Source organism: Anser anser (genome assembly GCF_964211835.1).
Source record: "Anser anser genome assembly, chromosome: 2".
Taxonomy (NCBI): Eukaryota; Metazoa; Chordata; class Aves; order Anseriformes; family Anatidae; genus Anser; species Anser anser.
In genome coordinates this window covers 30693609-30720239 of record NC_139721.1, presented here as the reverse complement: position 1 = coordinate 30720239, position 26631 = coordinate 30693609, and the positions used below count along the sequence as shown (strand labels likewise).

The 26631-nt window shown below is 39.9% G+C and overlaps 1 protein-coding gene and 1 long non-coding RNA gene across 2 annotated transcripts in view; one reads left to right on the top strand and one right to left on the bottom strand.

Annotated features, from left to right (window-relative positions):
* Positions 1 to 291: 291 nt before the first annotated feature.
* STMN2 (stathmin 2) overlaps positions 292 to 26631 on the top strand; it is a 39849-nt gene continuing 13509 nt past the window's right edge. Inside the window, exons 1-3 of the mRNA XM_083825749.1 lie at positions 292 to 624; positions 25068 to 25163; positions 25810 to 25982. Of these exons, the coding sequence (XP_083681875.1) occupies positions 606 to 624; positions 25068 to 25163; positions 25810 to 25982 (288 nt within the window). The 5' untranslated portion in view covers positions 292 to 605. The remainder of the gene's footprint in view (positions 625 to 25067; positions 25164 to 25809; positions 25983 to 26631) is intronic.
* LOC310894995 lies at positions 1985 to 25061 on the bottom strand. The gene is made up of 3 exons (XR_014580338.1): positions 6094 to 25061; positions 4941 to 5013; positions 1985 to 2496 (listed from the first exon to the last, which is right to left on the bottom strand). It is a non-coding gene; the product is annotated as an uncharacterized lncRNA (long non-coding RNA).

Sequence of the window (26631 nt, the reverse complement as noted above, 5' to 3'; positions counted from 1 at the left end):
CAATTGTATATGGTATCTGCATGCAATTGTAGGAAATGAGACGCAGAGGAAAAAGTAATCTAAGCAGCTGGTTTATGGATATGGTTTATTGAAATGGTTTATTGAAACCCTTTCCATTGGTGGTCTTTTTTTTTCTTTTTTTTTCCTTTGGTCATATCTTTGGAATAAAACGTGTTAAAATGAATTTCTGCATGTTTCACAGGTAGCAACAGCAGCGCCTTCAACACCAATAGGCTTTTTTCATGTAAGACATAAAACGTTTGACATGGAATGTACTATTAAAGCCAGACCGAGGGGGGAGAGGCGTTCAAGGACTGATTTCCATTTCAAACTGCATTCTGGCACTTTGTACTCCAGCACCATTGGTGGATCAATATTTAATGCCCGGAGATTCTGGCTCTGCAGGAGTCATGTCAGGGGACCTCTAGAGCCAATCTGCTTGGGTAGAGGAGTGATAATTATTCATGGGCTCCTGCCTCTTGCTCCTTCTCTTGCACAGCCCCACTCTGCTGACTCAGTGCCTTATTCAGTCTTCTCTCCCTCTCTCCACTGCTGTAGCTGGACCCCTTTGCCTTCACCACCTCTGAGAGCCTGCACATCCCACCATGGCTAAAACAGCAATGGGTAAGAAACCGCATCTCTTTTCCTTCAGCCAGTACAACAGCCACTGCTCCTGGGAGCACTGCCTGCACCGGCAGCTCTTCTCAGTGGCCCTAAAGTTTAGAAAAATCAAGACGACGCTGAACATATTTTTATTTCTTTGATGGGAAAAAAAAAAAAAAGGGGGGGGGGGTGAGAGGGGAGGGGACCCCGGGTCCCTTTTAACATCCTGAGATCGGATGAAATATTTACTGATGGGCGAGGTCGGCAGCGTGAGCGCAGCCTCATTTTCGGAACGGCTTTTCTTATTTTAAACATTAGTCTATCTCAAGGCACCAAAGATACAGAGGCAGATATATTTATTAAAAAAAAAAATAGAAAAAAAAAAAAGAGAAAAACGAGCCGGGAAGTTATCCCCGCCGTAAATACGCCTCCCACCGCCCCGCAGCCCCCCGCCGGGAGGGGCAGCGCTTCCCCCTTTTCGTTCCCAAACGAGCCTCGGACGGCGTTGGGGGGAGGCTGTGGGGGAAATCTGGGGAAGGGGGGTCCCAGGGGAGAGGCGCCCCGAGGGGGGACCGATGGGGGGGGGGGCTGCGGGCGGGGGGCCGGGGGCTGCGGCGGGCACCTGCTGCGGAGCGCACTGCGGGCCGGCCGCGCCCAGCCCGGCGCCGGGGGCTGCGGGGGGGCGAGGAGGAGATGGAGCCGCCGCCTGCCCGCACCTGCAGTCTGCCGGGGGGGGGGGGGGGGGGGATGGAGGGAAAAAATAGGGGGAGGGAAGTAGGTCACTGCATCGTCGCTAGCTGGTGTTTTCTAGCGGCTCCCACCCTGCTTTGGTTCTCTCTCCCAAGGGGCAGCTTGCGGGGCTGGGGCGATGTCGCGTGTTGGAGCCGGCAGCCCCCCCGCACGGCTCGATGCCCCCCCCCCCGAGCCGCGCCCTGCCGCCGCACCGCATCCCGCACCCCGCACCCCGCATCCCGCATCCCGCACCCCGCGCTCCGCATCCCGGGAGCGGCCCCGGCCCCGGGGGGGCTCCAGCCCCCAGCCCCGCTGTGGCCGCCGGGCGTTGGTCCTGGCGGGGGGGGGGGGGGGGGGGAGGGGGGAAACGGGGGGGCCCGGCGCCAGCCCGGCTGCTGCTGCTGCCCCTTTGTTTGCGGGAGGCTGCTGAGATGGGTGGAGGAGCAGAAAATCGCAGGGGAGGGCGTGGGAGAGAGAGACGCAGAACAACCGTGGGGTCAAAAGCATCCAAACCCTGCTACTTCATGATTTTTTTTCCTTTTTTCTTTCTTTTTTTTCCTTCTTTTCTTTCTTTCTTTTTTTCTTCTTTTTTATTTCTTTTTTTTTCTTTTTTCCCTTTTCCTTTCTTTTTTTTTTCTGTGTGGGGGGGTGGGTGGGTGTGGAATGAGGCAAACCCTACGCTTGTCGCATTCAAATACAAGTTTCCACAATCATTCACCATTAAAGCCGTGCACACACGAAACACACAAAATAATGATGGAGTGCCCCACCGTGATTATGTTCCTTTCCCAAGAAACGATTCCCATTCCGTGCAGATGCTGTTACCACTCTTAACCGTGTTGCACGAAGTTGCACCGAATCCTCCTGGCGCTGGCTATAAGTGATGCATTGCACATTTATTTATCTGAATGCTGATCTTCCACTCCCGAGGAATAATCGGTGGGGATTGAAAGCCTTTTACCCTGGCTGTGGCACCCCTGGGAAGGAGGCATGAGACAGCTGGATATGCAAATAGAGGAGAGGAGACAGGGCTGTGGGAGTCTGGCCAGCCCTGCAGTGCCGAGCACGCCGTCCCCTCCCCACTGCAGCAATCTGGTAATCGGTATTGATAATTTGTAGTCAGCTGGAGACTTATCGCTGCAGAAGGCCCTGCAAGGAATCCTGTCAGTGGGAAGGAAAGGGCTCTTCAGCCTTTGATTAATGATCTCGCAGCACACAAATATAAAGGCTTCTGCAGCAAGAGACATGGCGGAAATCATTAGATTTGCCCAGAGACCGGTTGGCTGTATGGCTCCCGTTTGCCTATTAATACCTGGTTAACCCGCTGCATAGGAAAGCAGTAAGAAGCAATATAACCACCTAGCTCAGATCTCTAAAAATGCTAATTGCAACAGCTTTCAATTAAAAAGGAAAAAACATCATTAAAAGCATCTTTTCTTTTTTAAACTCTCAAAGGTAAAGGCTTCCCTTTGCCATTTCTTTAACTTTATTCCTCCTTTCTGTATTTATTTTAGGGAGATTGTGGATCTAGGCAGCATATTAGAATAAGCTATTTCATCTCTATTTTGAGAATTTCTTCAGCAGAACAATTTTTATTGTCATGTAGAAGAACAGACTTGTTCTCAGTCATACACATTTCCAGCTACTGCTAAATAAGCTACATTTGCTTGGTACCTAAGCTTTACCCAATAGACGACTGAGAGAACTACACAGTGCCTGAATTTTTTTCCCTTTTGAGCACTGTAGTTTGCAAAGTGGCAATAAAGGCTAGGTCCTGCTGCCATCGGAGCCAACAGAACATTTCTAATTGGCTTAAGCTGGCCCACCATTATGTTTCTGGCCCCTCTCCAGCAAGGCACTTAAGCAGGTGTCTGAGTTTGAGCATGTGAACAGTCCCACTGGCTCTAGGCAGAAGTCTTCGCCTAACTCAGTTTAGGCAGATGCTAAATACCTTGATAAATCTGCTTTTATCTTCTGCCATAGAAAACAATTATATTTTTTTTAGTCTCTATTAAATAAAATCTTTTCAAGGAAAACTCAATTGATTTACATGGGAATTTCAACAGCTACAAGAACTTTCTTGTAAACCCTGACTGCTGATAAAGTTCTTTCTGTTTAATTTGCATAATATATGAATGATGCACATCATGCACAAGCATGCACATTTATGTGTTTTATTTTAAAGTTTCATGTAACATGACTGCAGAAAATCTGAAGGCTTTTAAATTGTACTCATCCCTTGACACCTTCTTCCAAATAAAATCTGGGTTATATGGATGGATTTATTCATACCTTATGCTTCCTACTGCACAAGCTGTGCCTTAGGGAATGTTAAATCAACTGCTTTTTTTTCGGGTGGGGTCACTGCAGACCAAATAGGCCATGTATGTGGTTGAATAAACTCTCCTAGGGTAAGTACATTGAAGTGTGAGGGTGAAGCAGGCAGTTGTGCCAATGGAACTAAAAAAGGTGTCTGAACCCATTATTCGAGAGTTTTCTTGTGGTGTTTAATTTAAAGACTATTTGTTCTGAAAACATGTTCAGACAATTACCATACAAAAGGTCTCAGTCCTGATTATGGTCCTTGTTTATTTTATAACAATTCATTTAACAGAAATACATGAGATTCATGTGAATAATGTGTTAAAGAAGTGTTTTAATTGAGATCTTGAGATTAGGATAACAGAATTTAGGCAGCCCCACCTAGCTTCTCAATAGCACTGATCAAACCGTTGTAAAAGTGCTTCAGAGTATTGTTCTGTTTTATCCTCGGCATTTTAGTTACACGCTCATATCTAGATAGTTAGCTTGATGGATGCAATGTTATTGCTCAGTTTGTCTATTAATGGACTGCTACATTATTGTTTTATCTGGTATGTAAACATACATGTGAAGTCATAAACATGTGCATGATTGTTGATTTTAACTGGTTCAATTATTTTAATAACTAGCTTTTTTACTGCACAGAGCTAAGCATTTTGCCCTGATCTGCCACTACACTTAAACAATTGCTTTGTCTTTAACAATTTCACATTAGTAGTCATCTGGACGTCAATGGCAGAGACAAGCTTCAACTTAAACAACATATGGCAAAGTGCCAGGCTGCATTCAGACTCAACATCCTCCTTTCCATACTGTGCAGGTTTTAAGTGAAGGTTTTAATCATTTTTTTCCCCCTTTTATATAGAAAGGAACACAAATCATCACTGAATTATTATTAATTGTCAGAAAATCACATATTTGAATAGAGCAATAGGAAATTAAAATGCAAAGAAATGTAGACGATTCAGAAAAGAGAATTTGCTGTCTCATAATGTTGATTTGACTGAGACACGGCCATTCCAAATTTTGTCAGGGTGTGGAAGAAGAAACATTTCGATTAATCTATTGATCATTCTTTTGACAGTTTTGATCACTATGTTAATGTAAATTTACTAGTGAGTACAAGTCACTTGAGAACTCAAGGTTAATATTTACTTACATTCTTTCCCTGTTTTTAAGAAGTAGATTACTCTTCCTGCTACTGAAAATTCAGACAGTAATAATTTTGAAAACAGTCCATATGGTTAAGAATTTATATTGCCTCATAGCAGTTCTTTACTTACCCTGTGAAATGCAGAGGCAGGAGAGCAGAGCATCGTCTATTCCATCATCTTATGGAAGGCATCCCACAACATGCTGAGGAAATAAAAATAAAATTCAGCAGCTTGAATACTCCCAAAATGTTCTCTCACCTCTACCTCCATCACCTCTTGTCCAAATATAAGCTCCATCCAGTCTAAAGGCTTCCCTATTTAATAATGTATTCTTATAATTCATTCACATTGATTTTGTCAGCTTTTCCCTTAATTAATTAAGCCTGGAATCTTTTTTCATTTCTTTGGTATTTGGAACTATAATAACACGTTTCTCTAGATCACATTTCACACACATTTTTTTACCATAATTATGCATGTAATCTAACAGCATGGTTACATTTTTCCCAGGTGACATTTATATTCATTTCTTTAGAAAAGAATTTTCCATTTTCAAATTAATACCATTAATTAAAAGACTGATTATAGCAGAGGGACTGGATGATCATATTCAGCAATACATTTAGGTGGCATTTTAGCCTTCAAAGACTGTGCAAAAATGAACTAATTAGTTTTCCTAAAAGCCTCCTGTGAGAAGTAGGCATTATCATGTACTCTGAAGCACAGAAATCAGAGGATTCCCAGGACAGGTAGGTCTGGGCAGTACTTGACCCATGTAGCATTTCCGTGTAGGTCTATTTGAACTGCCTTATTAGTTCATAGACAAAAGCAACAAGAGATATTCAGCGCTCCTGAGAAATAAATCAAGCCCTAGGTGTCTTAAACTAGGCATACTAAAATGGTGCCACTCCAAAAAATTGATGAAGTTGGAAAATTAACTCACTGAAATCTTTGTCAAATATTACACATCACTTTAGTTACCACTTGACCTCAGGGGACTGAAGGTGGCAACTAGTCACCAATTGTTGTGCTTGTAGGCAACATCTCAGCTGGAATTGAAGTCCTCCAACAAGCGTTTTCCTTAAACATGCTCCCCCCAGGCTTTACCTCTATTAAGTACATTTGTCTTTCAACTTGCATTATCAGGCCTCATTTTTTTTCCATCCTCGCACTCTCAGTAGCACACTGCTTTGAGGAGGAGCAAATAGGGCATCATGAAACAGCAGTGATCACTCACCACTGCAGTAACTACCTTCAAAAATCCAATGTTAATTGTCCATACCTTTATAAACAAAAGGTACTGTTGTCATCGCTGCAATTGCAGAGAACGTCTTCTTCAGCAATACTATAAAATGGATGGTAGATGAACCAAATTCACAAAACAAGTCTTGCCGCCATGGAGTAATGGAGTTCAGTCACTGGCTTCAGCACAATCAGGGCTGTTCCTGAGCCCATGGGGAAGCAGAAATCTGGTAGACGATTTGGAGGAATGGCTGCTATTCAAGATTTTTCCTAGGGTGCACATAATCCTCAGGTGATGAATTCTGTGGATACTGTGGAGAGTGGATTCCAGTGTGATGCTAGAAGTGGGTCAGTCTGTCTGTGAGAAGCAGCCAGCAGTTCTACCTGGGAGGCCCTTCTCGATTCTGAAAGGTGCTGGGCACCCATATCTACAGTGAAGGCAGTGTCTGTTACTCTAGTGGCTCAGCACTTTTCAAAAACTGGAAGAATATATCTTGGAGATCTCAGCATGCACAGACCTCCATCCTCAACCAATGGAAAAAAAAAAAAAAAAAAGCTTAATGCAGAAGTGCTGGCCCCTAGGGAACAAAATATTCAAGACATCACGTGTCTGAGCAATATCCAACATACAAAGCTTCTCTCTAATTATTTCATTTTCTTCCACTTACTATGTTTTTCCTGTCTGATAATACATAATTTAACAAAAGACATGAATTTAAGATCTTTCAGCAGGATGTACAGTTAAACTGATGCACAGCATCTACATGAAATATTAGGCATTGCTACACATTTATAAACATTATTTTCTGTATGTTTGTAAGTTTGTCTAATCCAAACTGTTCATTAAAAATTATAATTTGTACACTCATTCAAATACACAAAACCCATCATTGTTGTAACAGTTATTATGCGGAGACATTTTGATCCTTCACACATTAGATTCTGAATTACAAACCAGGATAGTTGGGTTTTGTCGTTGTTGTTTTTTTGTTTTTTTTTTATTCCCATTTCTGCCTATGAAAGTTTTTTTAGTTTAGGGAAGTGACTGAGGACATTTAGTAAACCTCTAGGGCACCTGCAGTGGGATACAGGTGTGACTACATCTACACAAAAGGTGGGGAGAGGTCAGCACCTCTGGCTGTGGTCAAGGTCTTCCCAGAGTGATTGCAATCATCACCATCACCTAGAGGAAATACAAGGGGGTGAATGTTGAGGCATAAACCTTCCCTCAGGCACTTCCCCTGCAGCTCCTGAAAGCCCTACTTCAGACTTCTCTCCTCCATCACCACAGGAGCAAAAAGGTGGCAATGGGTCCACTCCTCTCCCTTGGCCAAACAGCTGGTGGTTGGTCTCCAAGTGTGGCACTGGGACTTGGTGGCCCTAGTCCTTGTGTGTCCACCCTCCCTGGAGAACGCCGGAGCCACCAAGTTGCAGCCCTTACTGCCATCCCATGGGAGCAGCTTCACACTGGAGAGAGAACAAGAGGGCAAACAGACTGGGGCATGCGCCCCACCTACTACCTGGGAAGCCCTGGCTTATGGAACAATAGATGAATTGTGCACACTACAGCCAGGGGATAAAAAATAGAAACAGTTGTGGGAGCAGAAAACAAAACATGAGTTTCTTTGGGTGGTAATTAGGACCCTTCAGCTTGAACCCCCTAATTTTTCAATGAGGTTGAACCCATCTCTGTCATTTCCCAATCCAATGTGCTCACCGTAGACAGATGTATCAAAGGGCAGCAGTAAGACAGCCAACAATGTGTCTCCTCAGTAGCATTTTAAAAGAAAGCAGTGGTTGCCCCTGCTTTTATGATGAACCCTGTCCTATCCATGTGGGCCACATTTTGAGAAAACAGGCTGAATAGATTTTCTCAAAGGGTAACAGCTACATTTGAAGAACACCCAATTCCCAATATTAGGGGATTAAACATATCAAACCTGAGGCACTCTTGCTTGCACACAAAAAAAAATAAATAAATAAAAGTGGCATCTACAATGCACAACCAATTAGAAGAGCACAAATTACAGTATTTATGGGTTTTAGCAGCAAAGAGGTCACTTTCTGCAGCTTTGCAAAAAGTTGCAGAATCCACATTTTGGATTTAGAAGCCAGAATTTTCCTTAAAATATCAGTATAGGCATCTAGCTCCTATATTGGATTTATCTCTTACACATTTTATGACTTGCTTTATCTTAATTAACAGGAGAATAATCTTATATAATTAGTTCAGCATTGTGTTGTGAAGTTATGTTCCACAATGTATAGAGATGTATAACAATGCTCTTATGTTCTAGAATTTGCAAAAATCCATACTGATTGGATCAGGAGATGGAGCAACTTACCTTCTAAAGCTGTATTAGCTTTCTGTGCTGTTCATGTACTTCTTATAATCCTTAGGAAATTATTAGGTAAAGAAAAATGATGTGTATATGTTATACTGATTTGCATAGAAATCTACAAATTGAGTAGTAAGCTTAAGCTAAGGTATGCTTTACCATAAGCTATGCTAAGATACTTTTTAACGTTTAAGATTTTTTTACATTTAAATATATTCTCTAGTCACAGAGTTACTATGGAGCTAAAACTTCCAATCTTAATACTATTTCTGATCCTTTCTAAAGTTATTGAAAACACCAATAATATTTTTTCCATAGTTTTCTTATATTCACATGTTCAGATTCATCCTCTTGTTTCAGCTATGATGACACCTGATGTGATTTCACCAGCAAGATTCCCTGAAATGTCTAAAATTTTTAGAGTTATTATTTTTTCATCTCAAAAGATTGTAGAGACCACATCCATTCACAAAAATTTTGACCTGTATTTTGTCTACGATAGTGTAGTAAAAATTAAAATTTGTAGTTTACCAGTATTTTTGTACTGCAAGTCCTCCCAGCTGCCTGAGTGGAGCTGCAAGGAACCTTCGCATGCTCCCAGGAAATCTTTTAAATTAAAACAGAATGCACAAATCAAGCTCTATTATTTTTAAAGACATATTTTTGAAGTGAAATTCACTTCTGTAATCAGTATTATTAGGCTTTATTAAATATCACATTTAACCTTTCAGATATATTTGCTTTTTTACATCATTCATATGTGAAAAGGAAGAGTAATTGATGTCACTCAGTAGTCATGTTTATAGTTGCTTGCATACACAGCCTTTGTTTCCAGGTACTGGCATTTATTCAATTTATTAAGTAGATGCAATACAAAAGACTATTTCTAAGCTAATACCTTTTCTATCCATTTAGATATTTTTGATACTGTCAAGATTGCAGTCAAGTAGCTTTCAATATTATATTTGTAGATAGGAAAGAAGCCCATACTCATGGCTGTTTAAAAAATAAACATGCAGTAGTTATCAGTAAAACACTTATTCTCAATGCAAATAACTTACTGCTGGGAAAACAATGTTCTAACTCTAAACATGATTTTTTTTTTTAAGTAGAATACCTATAACGACCTCTTAAGGCAAATAACAGTAAAAAATTCATTTTAGTCTGTATAGAGGATTCAAGTTCTTCCCTTCTGAAGTGCATTCACTTTTTTTTTTCAGTAGAGTATCAAGAGGTGCAACAGTGTAAAGACTTTCACCTTCTAGTGGTGGAAGGCCTGAAAAACAGGATTAAATATGACAGAGATACTTTCCAGTGCTCTGCAAAATTCTCGTTATCAGCTGGTGTAGATTACCTATGCTGTTCTGCAGTTCTTGGCTCTTCTGGTATCCCAGTCTCTTCTGCATGAAAAAAGTGACCAGTATTCTCAAGAAGGATAAAAAAAAATACAATAATAAGAATTGAACCACATAATTGAACTGAACCACAGCACAAAACTCAAGCTATTTAGAGAAGCAAACTGGAGCAATCTACAATACAAAAGTTACAAAATTAAATTTAATATATTTCTACTTAGCTATATGGTATATAATTTCCTAGAATAAAGCAAAAATTAAGGAAAAGTATCCTGGAAATGGAATACTGGATCAGACATACTCAGTCTGTCCCTGAGCTGCTGATCTAACATTTTGAGTCTTTTAGTGCTATTTATACCTCAGACAAAAGTCTGAGCTAGCCTTCAAGAAGATTTCTATTTCTGATTTCCCACCTCTGAACTTCCTTACGAGCATCTTGCCATCTAAAACACAGTTTCCCATCTGCTCTGTCCCCCCCACCTACTGACTTCCAGTCCTAATCCATCTCCTTGGTGCAGTTTTCCTCATTTTCTTAACCCAATCTATTTATCCACTGCAGAATATCACCTTCATTCTTGGTCATTTTTTAATCATCCCATTCCTTAACCAACTTTACCCCCCCCCTTTTTTTTTTATTTATCTGCTGTCTAAAATTTCTTTCACCATCTAGATTCAACTCTCATCCCTTCACGCAACCCTTAGTAATCCTCCAATAATCCTCCACACTTCTGAGGGGCCAGAAAGGGAGGAATTGACACCATGGGATAGTTGTTTTCTCTTCTTTTTCTAATTTCCAGAACCCTTCAGCACAGCAAGCAGGAGAAGCAGTGTTTGAAACATTGCTCTCAGCCCATGTGGAATCAGTCACGTCCAGCACGAAGTGTCCTCAGAGAAATTGGCTGAAAAGCTTGGACATGTCTCTCCTCGCCATGGGTGAAGCCTGTAATCAGATATTTCAATGACATTCCACAGCCAGGCCTGGGCAGATTTTTCAATGGTGGAGTGATTTCCTGGCACAGAGCTCTACAGCCCGTCAAACAAATGCAATAAGCATTTGTTCAGTTTATTATGTACAATCTCTGTATTTTTTCCCTAGTCATCTCCCCAGAAATAGTGAAACAAATTTTGCTAAAATTTTCCCCAAACTCAGCAAGAGGTGACCCTCCAGCCAACAAAAATATTGACCAAATCGTTATAATTTATCAAAGAGATACTCAGTGGAAGGAGGACTCATGCTTTCTAATTCAGTGGAGGAAAAAAAAGTGGCAGTAGATGGGAAATAGCAACTGCTCACTGTGGCGTATGGGCTGTACATCTGAGTGGATAAGATGAGTGAAGGTCAGGAACATCGATTGTGCTAGAATTAGGTCTGATACCAATGTAAATCTACGGTAATAGACCCCTGTTGATTTATGTATGATGAACCCATTTTTTCCCCTTTAAATCTCCAGAAGCAGCAGCTTAGGAAGGAAACATCTCCTTTATTATTTTGAAAAGTCATATAAGAGCCAGCTACACTAATAAAGGAGAATTTGATTATACAGGAAAAGAGACTTTTTAATACAGGAAAAGGAATTTGATTATACAATAAAAGAGAAAAAGCAGGCCATTATAAGTTGACATTTGGATATCTCCAGCTCCTGCTACTTTTAGGATGTACTGAAAAATGTGACAGCCTGTCCAGTTGTGGAAGCTTGATAAGGCTGATAAGGTTACAAAGGACAAGCAGAACGACACAGAAGAGGCTCTGATTTGCCTTTAATGACAGGCTGTTGATGCTGGGATATGCTGGTGCACAGTGTCCTGAAAATCTAGTTGTTGGAAGCAAAAAAACTCCCTTACTGTAAATGAGCCAGGCACCCTTCCACCAGTGCCCCACAGAAATCAATAGAGTATCTCGGCAGGGATTGACTCCAGATGTGGTTAATTTAGCAGCTGAGAGGTGCCTCTGAATTCATCAGCTCTTCTGTGTAAAGGGAGACCAGTACTGCAGGAAAATAGAGACAGACTGGTAGACAGACTGCTACAGAGAGATAAATAGACTGACAGAACAAGCTCTATAGCTCTAGATACCTATATCTTCAGTAATATTTCATAAATGGAAAAAAATCACTAAACTTAAAAACAGTATAAAAATGGGAAGGAGAAAAGAGACACAAAAAATTGTGGTTGATCATGAAAGACTTAATTCAGAGTAGTCATATTAATAAAACCCATATAACTTATTGTAGCTTATAAATTTATGCATTTATTTTACTTCTTCAGAAATCAGCGTTTCTATTATGTAAATCTGAGCAAAGCTACTTAAAACACAGGTGGCTTCATCTAACCGGTGGTTCTTGTTCTAGTTTTTTATTGTGTTTATTTTAACAAAAATGTCTCACCAACAATTGCTCTCTCTCAGGCAATTTAATCAATTCTGAATAATATACCAATTTAGTTGCACCATCAGCATGGTTTCAAAGAAGAGGCTGTCATTCCTTTTTTTTTTTCATTCACTTTACACATCTTCTGATTAAAGTACTCAATAATATTTATAATCTATGCCTAACAGATAAATTTTAACAATATGCTGCTGAGTGGTATCATTATTTTCTTAATTTAGGCAATCAAATATTTGAATATATGTATAAAGACATGACAGGATACAATAGTAAAAGTGTAAATCAGTTCATTAGTAATAATAACTGCATAGATAGTTTAGTCATGCAGAAAAGTCTGAAAGCCACAGAATAATAGACATTTTACAAGTAGATCAAAAATTTCATCTTAGCCCCTCAGAAAGCATCTACTGGGTAAAACTTAAGCGTACCAAAGTCAAAGAGAACTTTTTAATCAACTTGGAAAAAAGCTGGAATTTCATCCACAAATGATCTGATTGCTAGTAAAACATGGTATTTATCAGCTAATGTTCAGGACTGATGATAACTTCAAACTATTGTAATTCATTTTACTGGGAGTTAGGATGCATTCCTGACAGTAGAATGTTACAGAACATGGACCATATCTTCTAGAGAGGCTTACAGAGGACCACTTATAAATGGCTACAGCTCAGTGGTTGAACTTTACTGTAGTATATATGCATAGCATCTTTTTTTTGGTTTGTTTTGTTTTGTTTTCTCAGACTAAGAAAGGATGTGACAAACTGGAAAATGCTTGTCATCTAACAGGAGTCAAGGTTGCTGAAGACTTCATCCATCACTTCGCAGGAGTCACTTCATTGTTGACACTGCCCAAATCAATTTTACTAATAAAGGCAAAGCATGTCCAATCAAATAAATCTCTAAGATTTATTGTATGGACTGGATTTCATTTTAAGGTTGGCCTAGATAAATGCTTTTAATTGTGGTGAGTTCTGGTTAAAATAGGCACATTTCTATTTGCATGCTCTATTTCCAATATGATGTAGTGATTTCACTCAATAACAAATCTTGCAGAGAACTTGTATTCCTTGTGTTGTGTGAGTTAACATTCACTGATGCTCAGACTGCTGTTTTATATGCAGTAGTTCCAGGAATTAAATAATCACTTAAACTCCACAAGCTCCCTTAAATTCCCAGTGACACAAAGTCTTTAAAAAAAATAAAAAATAAATAAATTACAATTATGTCTTTATTTTATCTATTCGCTTATTTTTTAAATTGACCCCATCTGTTCTGTATGGCTTATTGCTTGCAAACCTGAAAGGGTACTTGAATCACTGCATTTCAAAAAGAGGTAGGATGATTGGAGAAGTGGCCTCTGGTGATGACTACACCTAAAGGCCAGTAGCTGAATGGGCTGGTGTCTCTTTTGTGCTACCATGGCAAGGTGATCTTGCAACACGGCAAAAGGAAACCATGAGTTTTTTTGACATGAAAGAAGGTAGGATGGAGGCCAGTGAGGAAATGTTTGGCTGGGGGAACAACCAAAGAATGAGCCTAACGGATTTAGTCCAGTAATGTACTGGGGATGAGCTCACCAAAAGCCTGCAGCTAATGTACAAATCCAGAATGATAGCAATAGTGCAGAGGTTCAGTGAGATATGATGCATTTTTATTGGGATAGCAAGAATTAAAATATGCGAATAAAAAGGAGGAAGGGAGCTGGTGTTGTAAGGTGGTAGCAACCCTTACCTCCCACAATGACACAGGGTGTAAAGGCGAGCGTACTGTGGGAACTGAACCACGGTTCTGGTTGTAGGGACATCCAGAGGTCATCTAGCCTGTCCTGCTGCTTGAAGCAGGGCCATCGCCACTTTGTCTAGCCAACTTCTGAAAGCTTCCGTGGATGATATCATAAATTCCCAAGACACAATTTGTGGCTGCTGATCCTTCTTGCCCCCAGGCACTACCTGGGGAAGGTGCAGGTGTGACTGTAATTTCATTGATCTTCCCCCTAGCTCTAAGCAGCTAGTATATCTATCTACATCCCTTAGAATATGCTTTGCCCAGCTAAACAAAACCGGTCCCCTCCACCAGCCTTCACAGGCTACATGCTCAGGTCCTCCACCTTCCTGGCAACCATTCACTGGGCCCTCTCCTGTTTGTTCATGTTCCTCTTAAACTGGGGGTCCAAATGGTGAACCCGGCCTCCTATACTGTTCATTCACACACTTCTCTTCTTCTGGCCGCCCTCCCCTCTCCAATTCCCTCAGCTGATCCCTTTCAAGGATTGGTGGAAGAAAGAGCAAAAAAGCTCTTCAATGTGAGACTTTTAGTACTGAATTAATTTCTCTAAATAAATAATAATAATAAGTCACTCCTCCAGTATCCTTTCATATTTTATGCTTAGGCTTCATCTTTCAACATTGGCAGGTAGAGTTTTATGTGGCCACATACTGAAACATCATCTGAAATCTCACTTGGGCATTTGTAGGATTTCTTAAGACTGTGTAGAAGACTAACAGAAAACTACCCTATGCTCTTCAATGCTGTGAAAATATATTTTCACTGTGAACATATTGATGGTTGAAATGTCTATGAGTTGCCCCAATTTCTAGACTTGAGAATCTTCCAAAAGATACTTTTCTAGTCAACCTGCTGCCCACTCATTGTAAGATAATGCCAAATGAAAAGATGAGTAATACAGAAACTGCTTTGTATCAACAGGGTTGATCAGGGAGTTGCTGTTATCTTAACTTACTCTGTGCAGTGCTTTCAAAGACCTTCAAAACCTCAAGACATTATTATTGGACCAAAACATTTCTCCAAAGATTAACATACCTTGGTTATGTTTTCTACATGGAGAGACTTTCTTAATTCAGGTTTTAAATTTGTCTAAACTCAGAAATTCGTCTCTTTGGAATATCCTATAATGAAAATACAGCCCATTGCTCCCACATATACCCAATCAAAGGAACTCTTACATTGTTATAAATACATTTGAAAGAAAGGGATTTAAGCTATATGATATAAAGCATTCATAAAGCAGAGCATCAAGACATCTGCACCAGAGTTGTCATTATCACACCTGCATGGGTTTAAAGCAAAAATCTTCAGAATTACATGTTATAACTACAAGCTCTAATGTTAAGGAGCTTTATATAAAGACTCAAAACTCATTTGCTTAGGGCTCATTTTGTTCTGGCACTCAAATTCAAAATACTGTGTTAATTAACACAATTATAACATGTATGTCATTGTATTATTGTAAAGATAGGAGCCCTTCATTTTTACATAATCTTCTTATATATGCCATTTGGAATTGTGTACAGAAATAACTAATGCCTTTGTTCACACAGATGAGACATCCTTATTTTAAAATGTAGCACAAAATTAAAATTCCATTCAAAATCCAGAAGAATGGATTTTTCAGACTGTCTCCTTTCATTGTCTTTTGCATTTTCATATTTAGCCAGTAGTCATGGCAGCTCATGAGTGATTGTGTAGCACAAAGATGCAGTTACACATGTTTGGCTTTGGGTTAAGTAGATTAAACACATGCAGATTGCTCAAAATCAACCAATAAACTTAAGTAAAAAAGCTTTATATAAATACATGTAACGTATATGTATACAGGTATGTGTGACCTAAATAATAAATGCTTCTATTTGTTTCTTTCAGACTCTATAAAATAGGTTTTCTAGCCTATGGGACCAGGTTTGTTTGAGAGGTATCTTACACATCCCTCACAGCAGCATATTGTTTCTAAAATGGATTCTCCCAGTAATTATAGCGTGAAAATAATTGCAATATGTTCTGCACTCACTGAAATGACTCAGCAAGCAAGGAATACGTTTAATTACTGGAATATAAAGATCAAGAGTCCATCCTAACTGCAAATTATAATTGTATTTATCCCATATAATATAAACACTAATTTCTACTTAGCTGACTTGCCCTCAATATTGTCTTTGCCTAAAACAAACAAATGCACCTTGCAATTTAATTTGCAAATCATTTTCCGGGCTTTAAGTTATGACTAATTAATATTTTCACTTTCATTAGTTCAAAGAACAGTTTTTAAAATATTGGAAGACATCAAGGATCTCTGCACTTTGGAGTGGCACAAAGTGTGTGTTAATGAGGATTGTGGTTACAACTCCTATGTGAGTTATTTAAAAATAAGTAAAAAGTATCTGACTTACAGTTCTGGAAAAAAAAATAATCATGTAAATCTGATTCCAAATAAAATGCAAGGACCAGACTCTTTGTTAATGGAAACTGGCACAGAGCAATGTGGTTCTGTTCACTTGATGGAGGCACTCTACTTTACAACAGTTAAATTATGAAAAGAGAAAAAGATGGATTCCTTAGCCATTCTTCCTTAATTGTCTGCTTTGCAGAAGTATCTTGAGCCATTTCTTTGCTTGATGTTGTATCAATGGCTTTCTTCCAGAACCTGGGGGTAATTCTGCTAAAAGTTGCTCTATCCAGAAGCCCACTGTGACTCAGAACAATTTGACTGCAATCTGACTCCAGAGATGTGGAGAAAGGAGGGAGCATATAATAACATAGCTGAAATAATATCAGCACATGTCCAGAAAGAATCTACTGTGTCAGGATGACAAGAAGCAGTAGCAAAACTCTTATTTCAGTTGTGAGATGAAAAATATGCCAGGATTCTGTCATGGCTCTCTAGCTATAATATTCACAGCCAATACAGAATAAAATGTCAGCCAAAGTTAGTGGATGATGCAAGGCCAGGTGATGAAAGACCAGGAGGAGTTTGTTGAGCCTACATAAAGGGATCGCAGTGATACAAAATCCAGTCACTGGAAGTCTCTGTAGAGGTCATTATGAAAAATCAAATACATGCAGCTGTTCCAAACACACATACATGGCCGAGTCTGAGATTCAGAAAAAATCCGGTGCTGGAAGCCAACTCTGTCACATGCTGCTCTACTAACCCAGTCTTATTGCTAAAATAGAACCTGTAGCACACTTCATGCCTTGAGAGACATTGTTTGATCATAGCAGGCTGATCATAACTAACCGGTTACAGCTCTGTTTCATCAATTTTGATTTGCATCCTCACTCAAGAGGCTGTTTCACCAGCTAGCACCTCTATTGCTTGCACCATTCTCAGTGAGACAACCTGGGCCAACAGAGGTGTCACTCACACAGAAATCAGGAGACCTGGGTTCTCCATGAAGCCTTCCTACAGACTAAGTCTGTGACCCGAGGCAATTTTTGTCACCTCTGGGTTGTTTCACCCCCAGTGTTCTCTCCCTGGCTTTCTCTCTTACGTTGGAAGGTCTTTGGCACAGGGTGTTCGCATCTGACGTGTTTGTACAGAAAGTAGTGCAGATCCCAGCTGGACCCCTGCGTGCTCCTGCAATACAATAATGAGATGACCTTAAGAGCGTGCTGGGAGACAGCAACCACCTCCAATAGTCTGGTCCCTGACCACGGGGTGCTCCAGGGGAAACTAGTGTGCTCAAAAGGACTCAAAATTGCACCTCCCACCCAGCGCCGAGGTCACCAGCAAGCAAAAAGTTGTAGGCACACTTCTGTTGTGGTGACTGGTACCTGCATGCCAGGCCTGTCAGGGAAAAGCAGGCTGGCTGTAGGTTCTGGGACTTGTGTCCTTCCGAGCTCTAGCTCTGTCCACCCCACACCTCACTTGTTTGTTATCTACTAGGAAGTCCCATCTCCTTTCCAAGTAGTTATCATAGTTACCTGGTGCTCTGGCCACCATTGTGGACCCAGGACCGAGTCAAGCACCACAGCTTGGCACCCAGGAAGCAGCACGGTTTGGGGGAAGCCACTTCTGAGGGAAGGATCATAAATATGTGGGGGTCTCCTGCTACAGGGAACTCCTGACTGTTATAGCAGGTTAGTACAGGCGTTAGCCCCCATCTCAGAAATGTTGAGACAAGATAACCTGTGTACAGCGGTGCTGAGATAGGTGTGTTGAGGCCTTCTGCTTCTCTGGCTTTTATACTTGAACATTAGCATTCCTTCAAACATAGCTTTTAGCCTATGTGGAGACTAAGATTCAGGTTCAGTGCTGCTTACCAGGGAGGATCTTCAAAGCTATGTCAGTAGAAAGTTTGGGGTGAAATGTCTGACTTTTTAAGCCACTTTATATGTAACCTGTCAGAGAAGTAAAGGATTCTAATGTCTCTAATGTGCTGGCAAAAGAGTGTGTAACACTTCAGGCATACAAGGCAAAGGAAATACTTTACACGGTGAGCATTAAATCATGCAAAGCAAATCCATGCATTCAAAAATTCCAGGGCTTAAGGTTTTGATCCTTAAATCATTCATGTAAGTCTCCGAGTGAGAACTTGGTCAATAGGGATTTACCCTGAGAACAGGAATATTAATGATAGGATCAGACTCAGGCTGATACATGTAGTATCATTACTACTATTGCCAGTAGTCTTAAATGAAAAGTAAAATTGAAGATTTTTCTGTAAGACATGACATAGCAAAAATTTCTACAGTACCATCAGATCTGTGGAATTTATTTATTTATTTACATCCTGGCAGAAGTTCCCTGCACTGCAGTCAGGGTTCAGAAAAATGGATTTTCTTATAGTCTCGCCAGTGAGAATTACATACATTGAAATAATACAAAATAGTTAGTTCACTTCTTAACATTCTGACATCAGAAAATAAAGTGAACAGACGTTTGAATCCAATCACACTCATTAAGTAAAAAACATAGCCATGGCATCTGGAGTAGTCCATTTTAATCCAAAAGCATAGTCATGATCAGTGATTAAATTGTAAATTTGGGTGCAGTTTTCAGCTTGACTTGTGCCACCCTGCAATCTGCATGTTGACGAGGTGCCTGTGTTTGCATCTACACACCAGCATGTGCAAGAAAATCAGTACTGGGCGGTCTTTGCATAAGCAAATAGTTGCTTGTGTATTCCTTTGTGTGGGTTTTCCAGTCAGATACTGTGCTGTCACCTGAGCTGTGCTGTAGAAAGGGCATACAAAGGCTTGCATTTGATGGTAGCTTTCATGGTACAATTTGACACAACCTTAATAAGCAGGTGAAGGGTCAGATCTGTCACTCGCATCGTTTGTCTTACGAAGAATTCGTGCTACAATATTCTCAGTCACCACAAAGTAGATTAGATCTGTCCAAGTTCTTTCTTTCTGGACTTATGGTAGGAAAGATTAGAGCTAGTGTTCACAAAGGAATCTCAGTAATTCACAATTTGTTTTCCTTGTTCTGTTTCTTGTTTCCTTTTCGTGGTACCTGCTTCCTCTGTGGTATAGATACTGACATACCACAAAATTCAGGGGCAGGGGGCATGACCAAAACTTTATACTTGTCACAATATTAAACTGCTTTGCAGTACATGAAGTATGTAATTTTAAAGACTTGGTTACAATACAAAAGAATGGACACATTTATGATCAGAAGTGATAACAACATCAATTAAATGTTGGGGGTTTTTTGTATGTTTTTTGTGGGGTTTTTTGTTTGTTTGTTTTTAATCAATAGAGATTAATCAAAATTATATTGTAAAAGACAACAACAAGGAAAAAAAAAAAAGAAAAGAAAAGAAAACAACAAAGGGTGAATGAAATGCAGGCCAGCTATACAAGGTTGTCTTTATAGGGTTGTCTTGGTTTACTTCTGTTAAATATCAATTACAGTTATGATCATATAACACCGTTTCACTTAACATAAAAGAACATAGTACATTACTAAAGTGGTTTACCAAAATAAAGTAAAATTACTGGCCAACAGCGTGCCTTCTGGTGTTCGTGAAAGGATGTGGCTGTTCATGAATTAAAGTGTTGCTTTGACAAACCAAAAACTCTATCACTTCAAAGGGAACATTAACAAAGTGAAATTTGTAGCAAACTGCTTTGTCAGTAACACCCTTAAGAAATCAGCGCAGAAGATGGCTGTGGTAGGTCTTCTGTACCTTGCATTCCATGCCTCATCAAATCACATTTCTTACTCTTACAGTCTCTTCCAAATCAAAAAGACAAAGCAGAATTTCAGTGACTATAATTCATCACAGCAAGCTGACTGTCTCCCAGGCAAGGGAACGGGGCTGAGTCATGCTATGGGTTGCACATTTTGACCATGGGCATTGTGCCAGCTCCTGCTTCCTTCCAGGTGTGCAGAACCTCAAGAATTAGTTAGCTGGTGGGACTTCAAGTTTCAAAAATCTATAACATTTTATTATATGCAAACTGGATTCAGTAAAGGAAAATGAATCAACAGATTTGCATTCATCAGATGTTAATTATAAGTAACATTTACACTATCTCTCTGCTTTCATGTGTTAAAAATAGTCTTGATGATGAATAATGGACTCTGCTGTGACACAGCAATCTGTCCTAACTGGCTTTGCCAAGGAACAAAATGTGACAAAAATTGCCCATGGCCCGTCAGTCAGGACAGATTTTCACGTTACAGTGTAAACTGTAAAAAATTCCTTATAGCTATTTGATAACAGATAAGAGCAGACATGGTGGTTTCAGCAGCATATTCCCTGATCTCCATACTTCTCTCAGCAGCAGGTAACTGGTTGCTGACTTCTAATAGCAGCCATAGCACTCTCCCCTGTTAGTTTCAATCAATGGGCAAGTGAGCTGAAGGACTGGCAGTGGACAAATTTTCTGTCATTAGTGAAGGAGTATGGAATGCATCTGAATAAGTGCATTGTTTGAGATCAGGAGAGCAATTTTGAAGTGAATCATCAGAACATCCCAGCTGACCATGCTTTGGTCTACACTGCAGAGTAATCTCAAAGCCCACAAACTGGTTTAGTTGAGAGGTGAAGAAAACTAGAAGGTGTCCTTTAGTAGTACTACTGTGCTGCAGGAGCTAATGGTTGGTCAGAACATGGGATATATTCTAAAGAAAATACACACAGCATGGGGATGGAGTACTTAGAAGTGTGTCCTTCCACAGATCCTATCCTCCCACATCCTTTGCTGCTTGCTCATGTAGATGTAGTACTTGAAATCCTCTGGGAGATCTTACCTAGATTAGCAAGTAGAGAGCCCTCAAAAAAAAAAAAAAAAGAGCATCAAAACATTCACAAGTTCTAAAAACTGCTGTTATATATTACGCCAGAAGTTTCAGGAGGTGGTGATATTAGCTTAAAGCTGTGATATTAAGATACACTGGGGACTCATTCAGGGAAAAAAACGTGCAATCTTGAGTTTCAAGCCAATCTGAGATTCTTCTCTGAAGCTGTCAAAGGTTTTACGGGTATTAGGTAATATTTTATTTCCAAGCCTTTTCAGCAGCTATGGATGTGAGGAATTCACTTCTTTAAAAAAAAAAAAAAAAAGATGTTCTGAAATAATACACAACTTAGAATTTAAGGAGATCTGTAAATAATAGGATATTCATAGCAAAACCATGAGCATTGTTAACACCAAAATACCTTTTGGTATTACAACCTTCTGAAAGGGTTGTTAGGCATTGGAATGGGCTGCCCAGGGAGGTGGTTGAGTCGCCATCCCTGGAGGTCTTTAAAAGACGTTTAGATGTAGCCCTTAGTGATATGGTTTAGTGGAGGACTTGTTAGTGTTAGGGCAGAGGTTGGACTAGATGATCTTGGAGGTCTCTTCCAACCTAGATGATTCTGTGATTCTGTGATTCTGTGACCTTCTGATTTTTAGCAAAAATTAGTGTTCTGGGATCTTGCCCAACTTTAAATCATTTAATGCATCTAAACATTTAAGTCTTGCTGCCTGTAACTGAGAAGATGATGTTGCTGTCTTTTGTCAACATTGTTCTTCCCTAGTAATTTCCCTATCAAAGCTTTTGTATTATTACGATTACCATCATTTACTTTCCTTCATTTAACTTGCACAGTTAATGCAATGATATGTACCCTACATGACTGCACAAGGAGCTATATAATTAGGAAGCCAGTTGAAACACATTTGGAAAATGAGTTTGGAAAAGTTTATTTGAAAAATAAATTTTGTTGCAATCACTGATTCTCTTTAAGGGTTTTTAAATGCTCCACTATAAACCAGAGCATTTTTGTGCCTACTTCATTTAACACCATAAATCCTGTGCAGATTACATAAATGTTGTGATGTTGGCTTTCTAATTTTTTAACATAAAAAGAATTCTTTTAGGGAGAACATGTTTCTATGGCTAAAACACTAGCTGTACGGGGTTTGGGAAACCAGGGTTCTCTCCCTGTTCAGCCACAAACTCCCTGTGGGACACTGGCCAATAACTCTAGTTAGATCACCATCTACAGGCACCTACGTAGTTGTCAATGGGCTAATAATACAGCTTTTTCTTTAATGCATGGCATTTTAAGGAAAGGACAGATGAGTAATGCATGGCTTCTGATATTTAAAGCTGCTAAGTAAAGCTGTTCTTTGTCTGGTCATGGGGGGGAAGTCTTCACACCACTGATGCTGGACACCTGCAGAGGTGTGTAGGTCTTCAATTCCTCTGAGGCCCTCAGACCTCAATTCTCCAACAGGCAAAACACTATCAGCACTGCAGGAGTAGAATACATTAAACACTCTCCCTGAGACAGAACAGGTCTCCTTTTCCATGTTTTCCCATGTCATCCATGTGGTGCTTGGTTTCCAGGGTTGCAGTAGCCTCCAGAACTTGCTGTGAGTGTTCAAGCCAGGTTCTAAGTGTGGCTGAAGGACTTTCTAGGACAAATAGAGACTAAATCAATATCATGAAAAAAAGAAATGTAACGCTTGCAAAGCATGGAAAATCATCCTAATTCTGTCAGTAGCCAGAATGAAATAAGACAATAATTTCACCAGTGTGCTTTCAGTGCAGCTATTGTATTGAAAGGAAGGAGAGCTGAGCATTTTCTTATCTTTCTCCAGCCATGTTTTGCAGATGATAAGCTGGCAGAACAGACATCCTTGTCTGATTGTTTAAATGCTGCTAGAAAACAACACGTATTCAATGTCAAGCAAAGATAAAAAATAATGACAAGGACCCCCTAGGACACCTCTTTCCATGCCTCTTTCTATAAAGATGTTTCAAGCTATGTGTTGTAGCAGTGATTCATCATACCTTTTACAAGAATGTTTAGCTTTCAGCTTGTGCCATCAATGGCCGTGTCTTTGATAGGCAACTTGAAGTCTGTTTTCTGTATGTTTACTAGCCCCTTATGCAGGGCCTCATGTGCTCCCACTCCACAAACTCTCTGCTGAAAAAGATGCAGTTTTGGCGGTGTGGGCAGCTGGCTGGACAAGCCCTCCTCCAAGGACAGTCTGGACGACCACGCCTGTGTGCTTAGAATTACATATGCAGTTAAAAGTTTTGTTGAATTAAGGCTTAAATGGTTAGGCATTTCATTATGTTTGACTACCAACAGATATCAGTTTGATGTCTTTGACTCTTCAGAGGATTTTTAAGTTATTTCTTGCAATTTAGTACTTACGTTTCAAAAACAAACAAACAAAACAAAAAATGTGAAGTCCAAGCTTCCTTGGCAACCTTAGCTCAGAGAAAGCAAAGCCTTCAGTATACTCTTGGTCTGAGGTGCTGTCTTTCTCTTGTGGTATCTATAAAGCTGTATGTCCTTTGGGTGGGTTATTTAGTGTCCATGATTGCCCATGCAAAGCTTCATTAGCTAAATTAATCATGTGCTGGCAGTTAGAAATCCATTCCTAAACTGATGTATCATTCAAATATCACCATTCTTAGCAGTACCCTAGGGTTCTCGAACCCTCATCAACCTCAGGGGCCTTTCTGAGGAAAAATTAAATATATATATATATTAAAAGACTCTAAAGCAGCCACAAGAAAGACTGAATGACAATATCGTATGTATCCAGTATCTGAAGATCAAAGGGCTCTCTGATTTTCATTTAGTAACAAGAAGGATTAATTTGGTCTAGTCTGTTAAGTACAATACTTTCAGCCCAAATTATATTCAAGCCATATTTTCACATGCTGGCAGAAAATGTGTGTCTGCCTCTGTAGATATGATTTTGATAGCAGCAATAATCTGTGTATGCCAAGGTCAATTTTGAAGCAGCCCCCCAACATATATACTTTATGCTGTGTGTGCGGTGGCTTGCGTGATGACTAAAGAGGACTTGGGAGAGCTGGCTGTGGTCTGGGCTCTGTCATTGACCTGCCAAGCAACCAGATACAAGACTATTTTCCAATTAATAAGCTGAAATGTTAGTAATTAGGAAGGGCAAATGTAGAACCTCATGTAATGGCTAGGTATTGATATCACCATTTCTAGAACAATTCATCCTCAGTATATCACTGGGGCCTATAGTAATTACTGGGCTACAAACTAACAGTAAAGTACAAGCATATTTATTGCATCAGCTGATATACACTATACCTGAGTATGGAAGCAAAGTATTTTGGCCAGCAAGTGAGGAAAGAAAAGCTTATTTGTCTCAAGGACTTACACAAATTAAGGATATTATCCTAAGGATTTTATAAATGTATCCTCATTTCTGGATTTAATTTTAATTATCTGGATGACATTTTCATTTGTAACAGATAATGTCTTTAGCATCTGCCTATGGCAATACATGGGCAGTGTTTCTGTTCTCAATTGCATTTGGGTACATCATAGAATTTTGTAAGAGCTTCATTTCTCTGCACCTGCCAGGAGATAGTGGGGTCATGGCACTCTTCCAATACTAAATACATTGCCTAGTAGCCAGACTCACTTTCTATAAACCAAAGATGACTGTATTCATTTTAGCTGAGGTTGAGGTCATGCAGGAGATCAGAAGCAGTCTCTGCAATAATGAGCATCTCATATTTGATGTGATAAAGACTCCATGTCCAGAAGAAATAGCTGAAAGTAAATATTCTAGATAAATCTGCCAGGTGCATGATCAATCAGATTTTCTGGTCACTAGTCTGTCATCCCAGTTAGAGGCTCACTAAGGAGAAATTGGGGAAATTAATTATGCTAATAAGGTCTCTCATTTCAGCTTACAAGGAAAAGATGAAGGAGCTGTCCATGCTGTCTCTGATCTGCTCCTGTTTTTATCCTGAACCTCGCAACATGAACATCTATAAATATGATGGTGAGTAACTTTCATTGGAAATCATCCTGCAGGTCAGATAATGTGCTAATGCTAGGAAACGACTCAGATAACCATCCTGGTACCTAATGTTAGGCAGTCGATACTTTGCTGATTTAACAATTCATTTGCTGATCTTGGCTGTTGTCTTCTATTAATTGTGTATTACCTGTGATTCTCAATATTGGTCCTAATAGCAACTAACTAAATTTTTAAAGCCCTTTCACAGTGAACTGTATTTTTTCCCAGTACCCTGAGAAATACTTCCCATTTGAGAATTACAGATCTTCACAGCTGACATAATTCCCAAGGAAATGAAGAAAAGATGAAAGCATGCTTAAAAAATTAATCAGCTTGGGCACTGCTCGCATGGGGCGTGAAATGACACAGAACGCCAGTAAGCTTCCAAAACTGCTGTAAATTTTTATTTTTATAAGATTAGGGTATAATTAAACTATTGTAGATAAAATGGGATGTTCTTCTGAGAACAGTTTTCAGCCCATAATCTGCTATTTCATTTTAAATGTCCAATGCAAAGATGCTAAATCTTTTGTCTGTACTTCTGATCCTACATTAATGTCAGTGCTGCTTCTCTCCTTGATACCACCAAAGTATTGAAAGACTTACCATTTCTCACTTTATCATACAGACATGGAAGTTAAACAGATCAACAAACGTGCCTCGGGCCAGGCTTTTGAACTGATCCTAAAGCCGCCATCCCCGGTCTCAGAAGCACCACGAACTTTAGCTTCTCCAAAGAAGAAAGAACTCTCTCTTGAGGAGATCCAGAAGAAGCTGGAGGCTGCAGAGGAGAGGAGAAAGGTATTTTGCCTTAATAAAATACTAGTAATTACACCAGACATTGTACAGGATAACAGCCATGTCTCCTATCCATTGCCATCATTGTTTTGCATTACCATCACTGAACCACAGTATGTTTGCATGGACAAAAGCTATTAACGTGTTTAAAGAAACAAATTAGTTTATTTTCTTTCAGCAGCTTGCAAACAAACCTGACTGATTTGGATGCTTGGGAAGCATGTGTCATTAAAATACTGATAGCTTTGGACAAGAAGCCTGAGATGCAGATAGTACATGGGACAGCCTGAACAGCAAAAAGCTCTCTGCTCTCCTTTCACGTCTGTCAGACCAGATCAGGGGTCCCTGGGAGAGTCCGTGGAGCCATTACAGTGGTGTGTGGTGAAAAGTGAATCCCCTGAAGTCAGTAAATCTGGTTTGCTGACATTTGCTTAAAACCTGGCCCTTATTTTTGACTTGCAATGAAACCAGACTATTCTGTATCTCACTGATTTGAACAATTTAGTCATTCAAATGTTGCACATTAACACTATCGCTTCTGTCTTTACTTGTGTCAAAGTATTCACTTCAGCAGAAGGACATGTCTATATGTGAAAGGCACATGCATATGCAGTAGCACCTGCCCAGAAGTATGAGCCTTCACACACCCAAA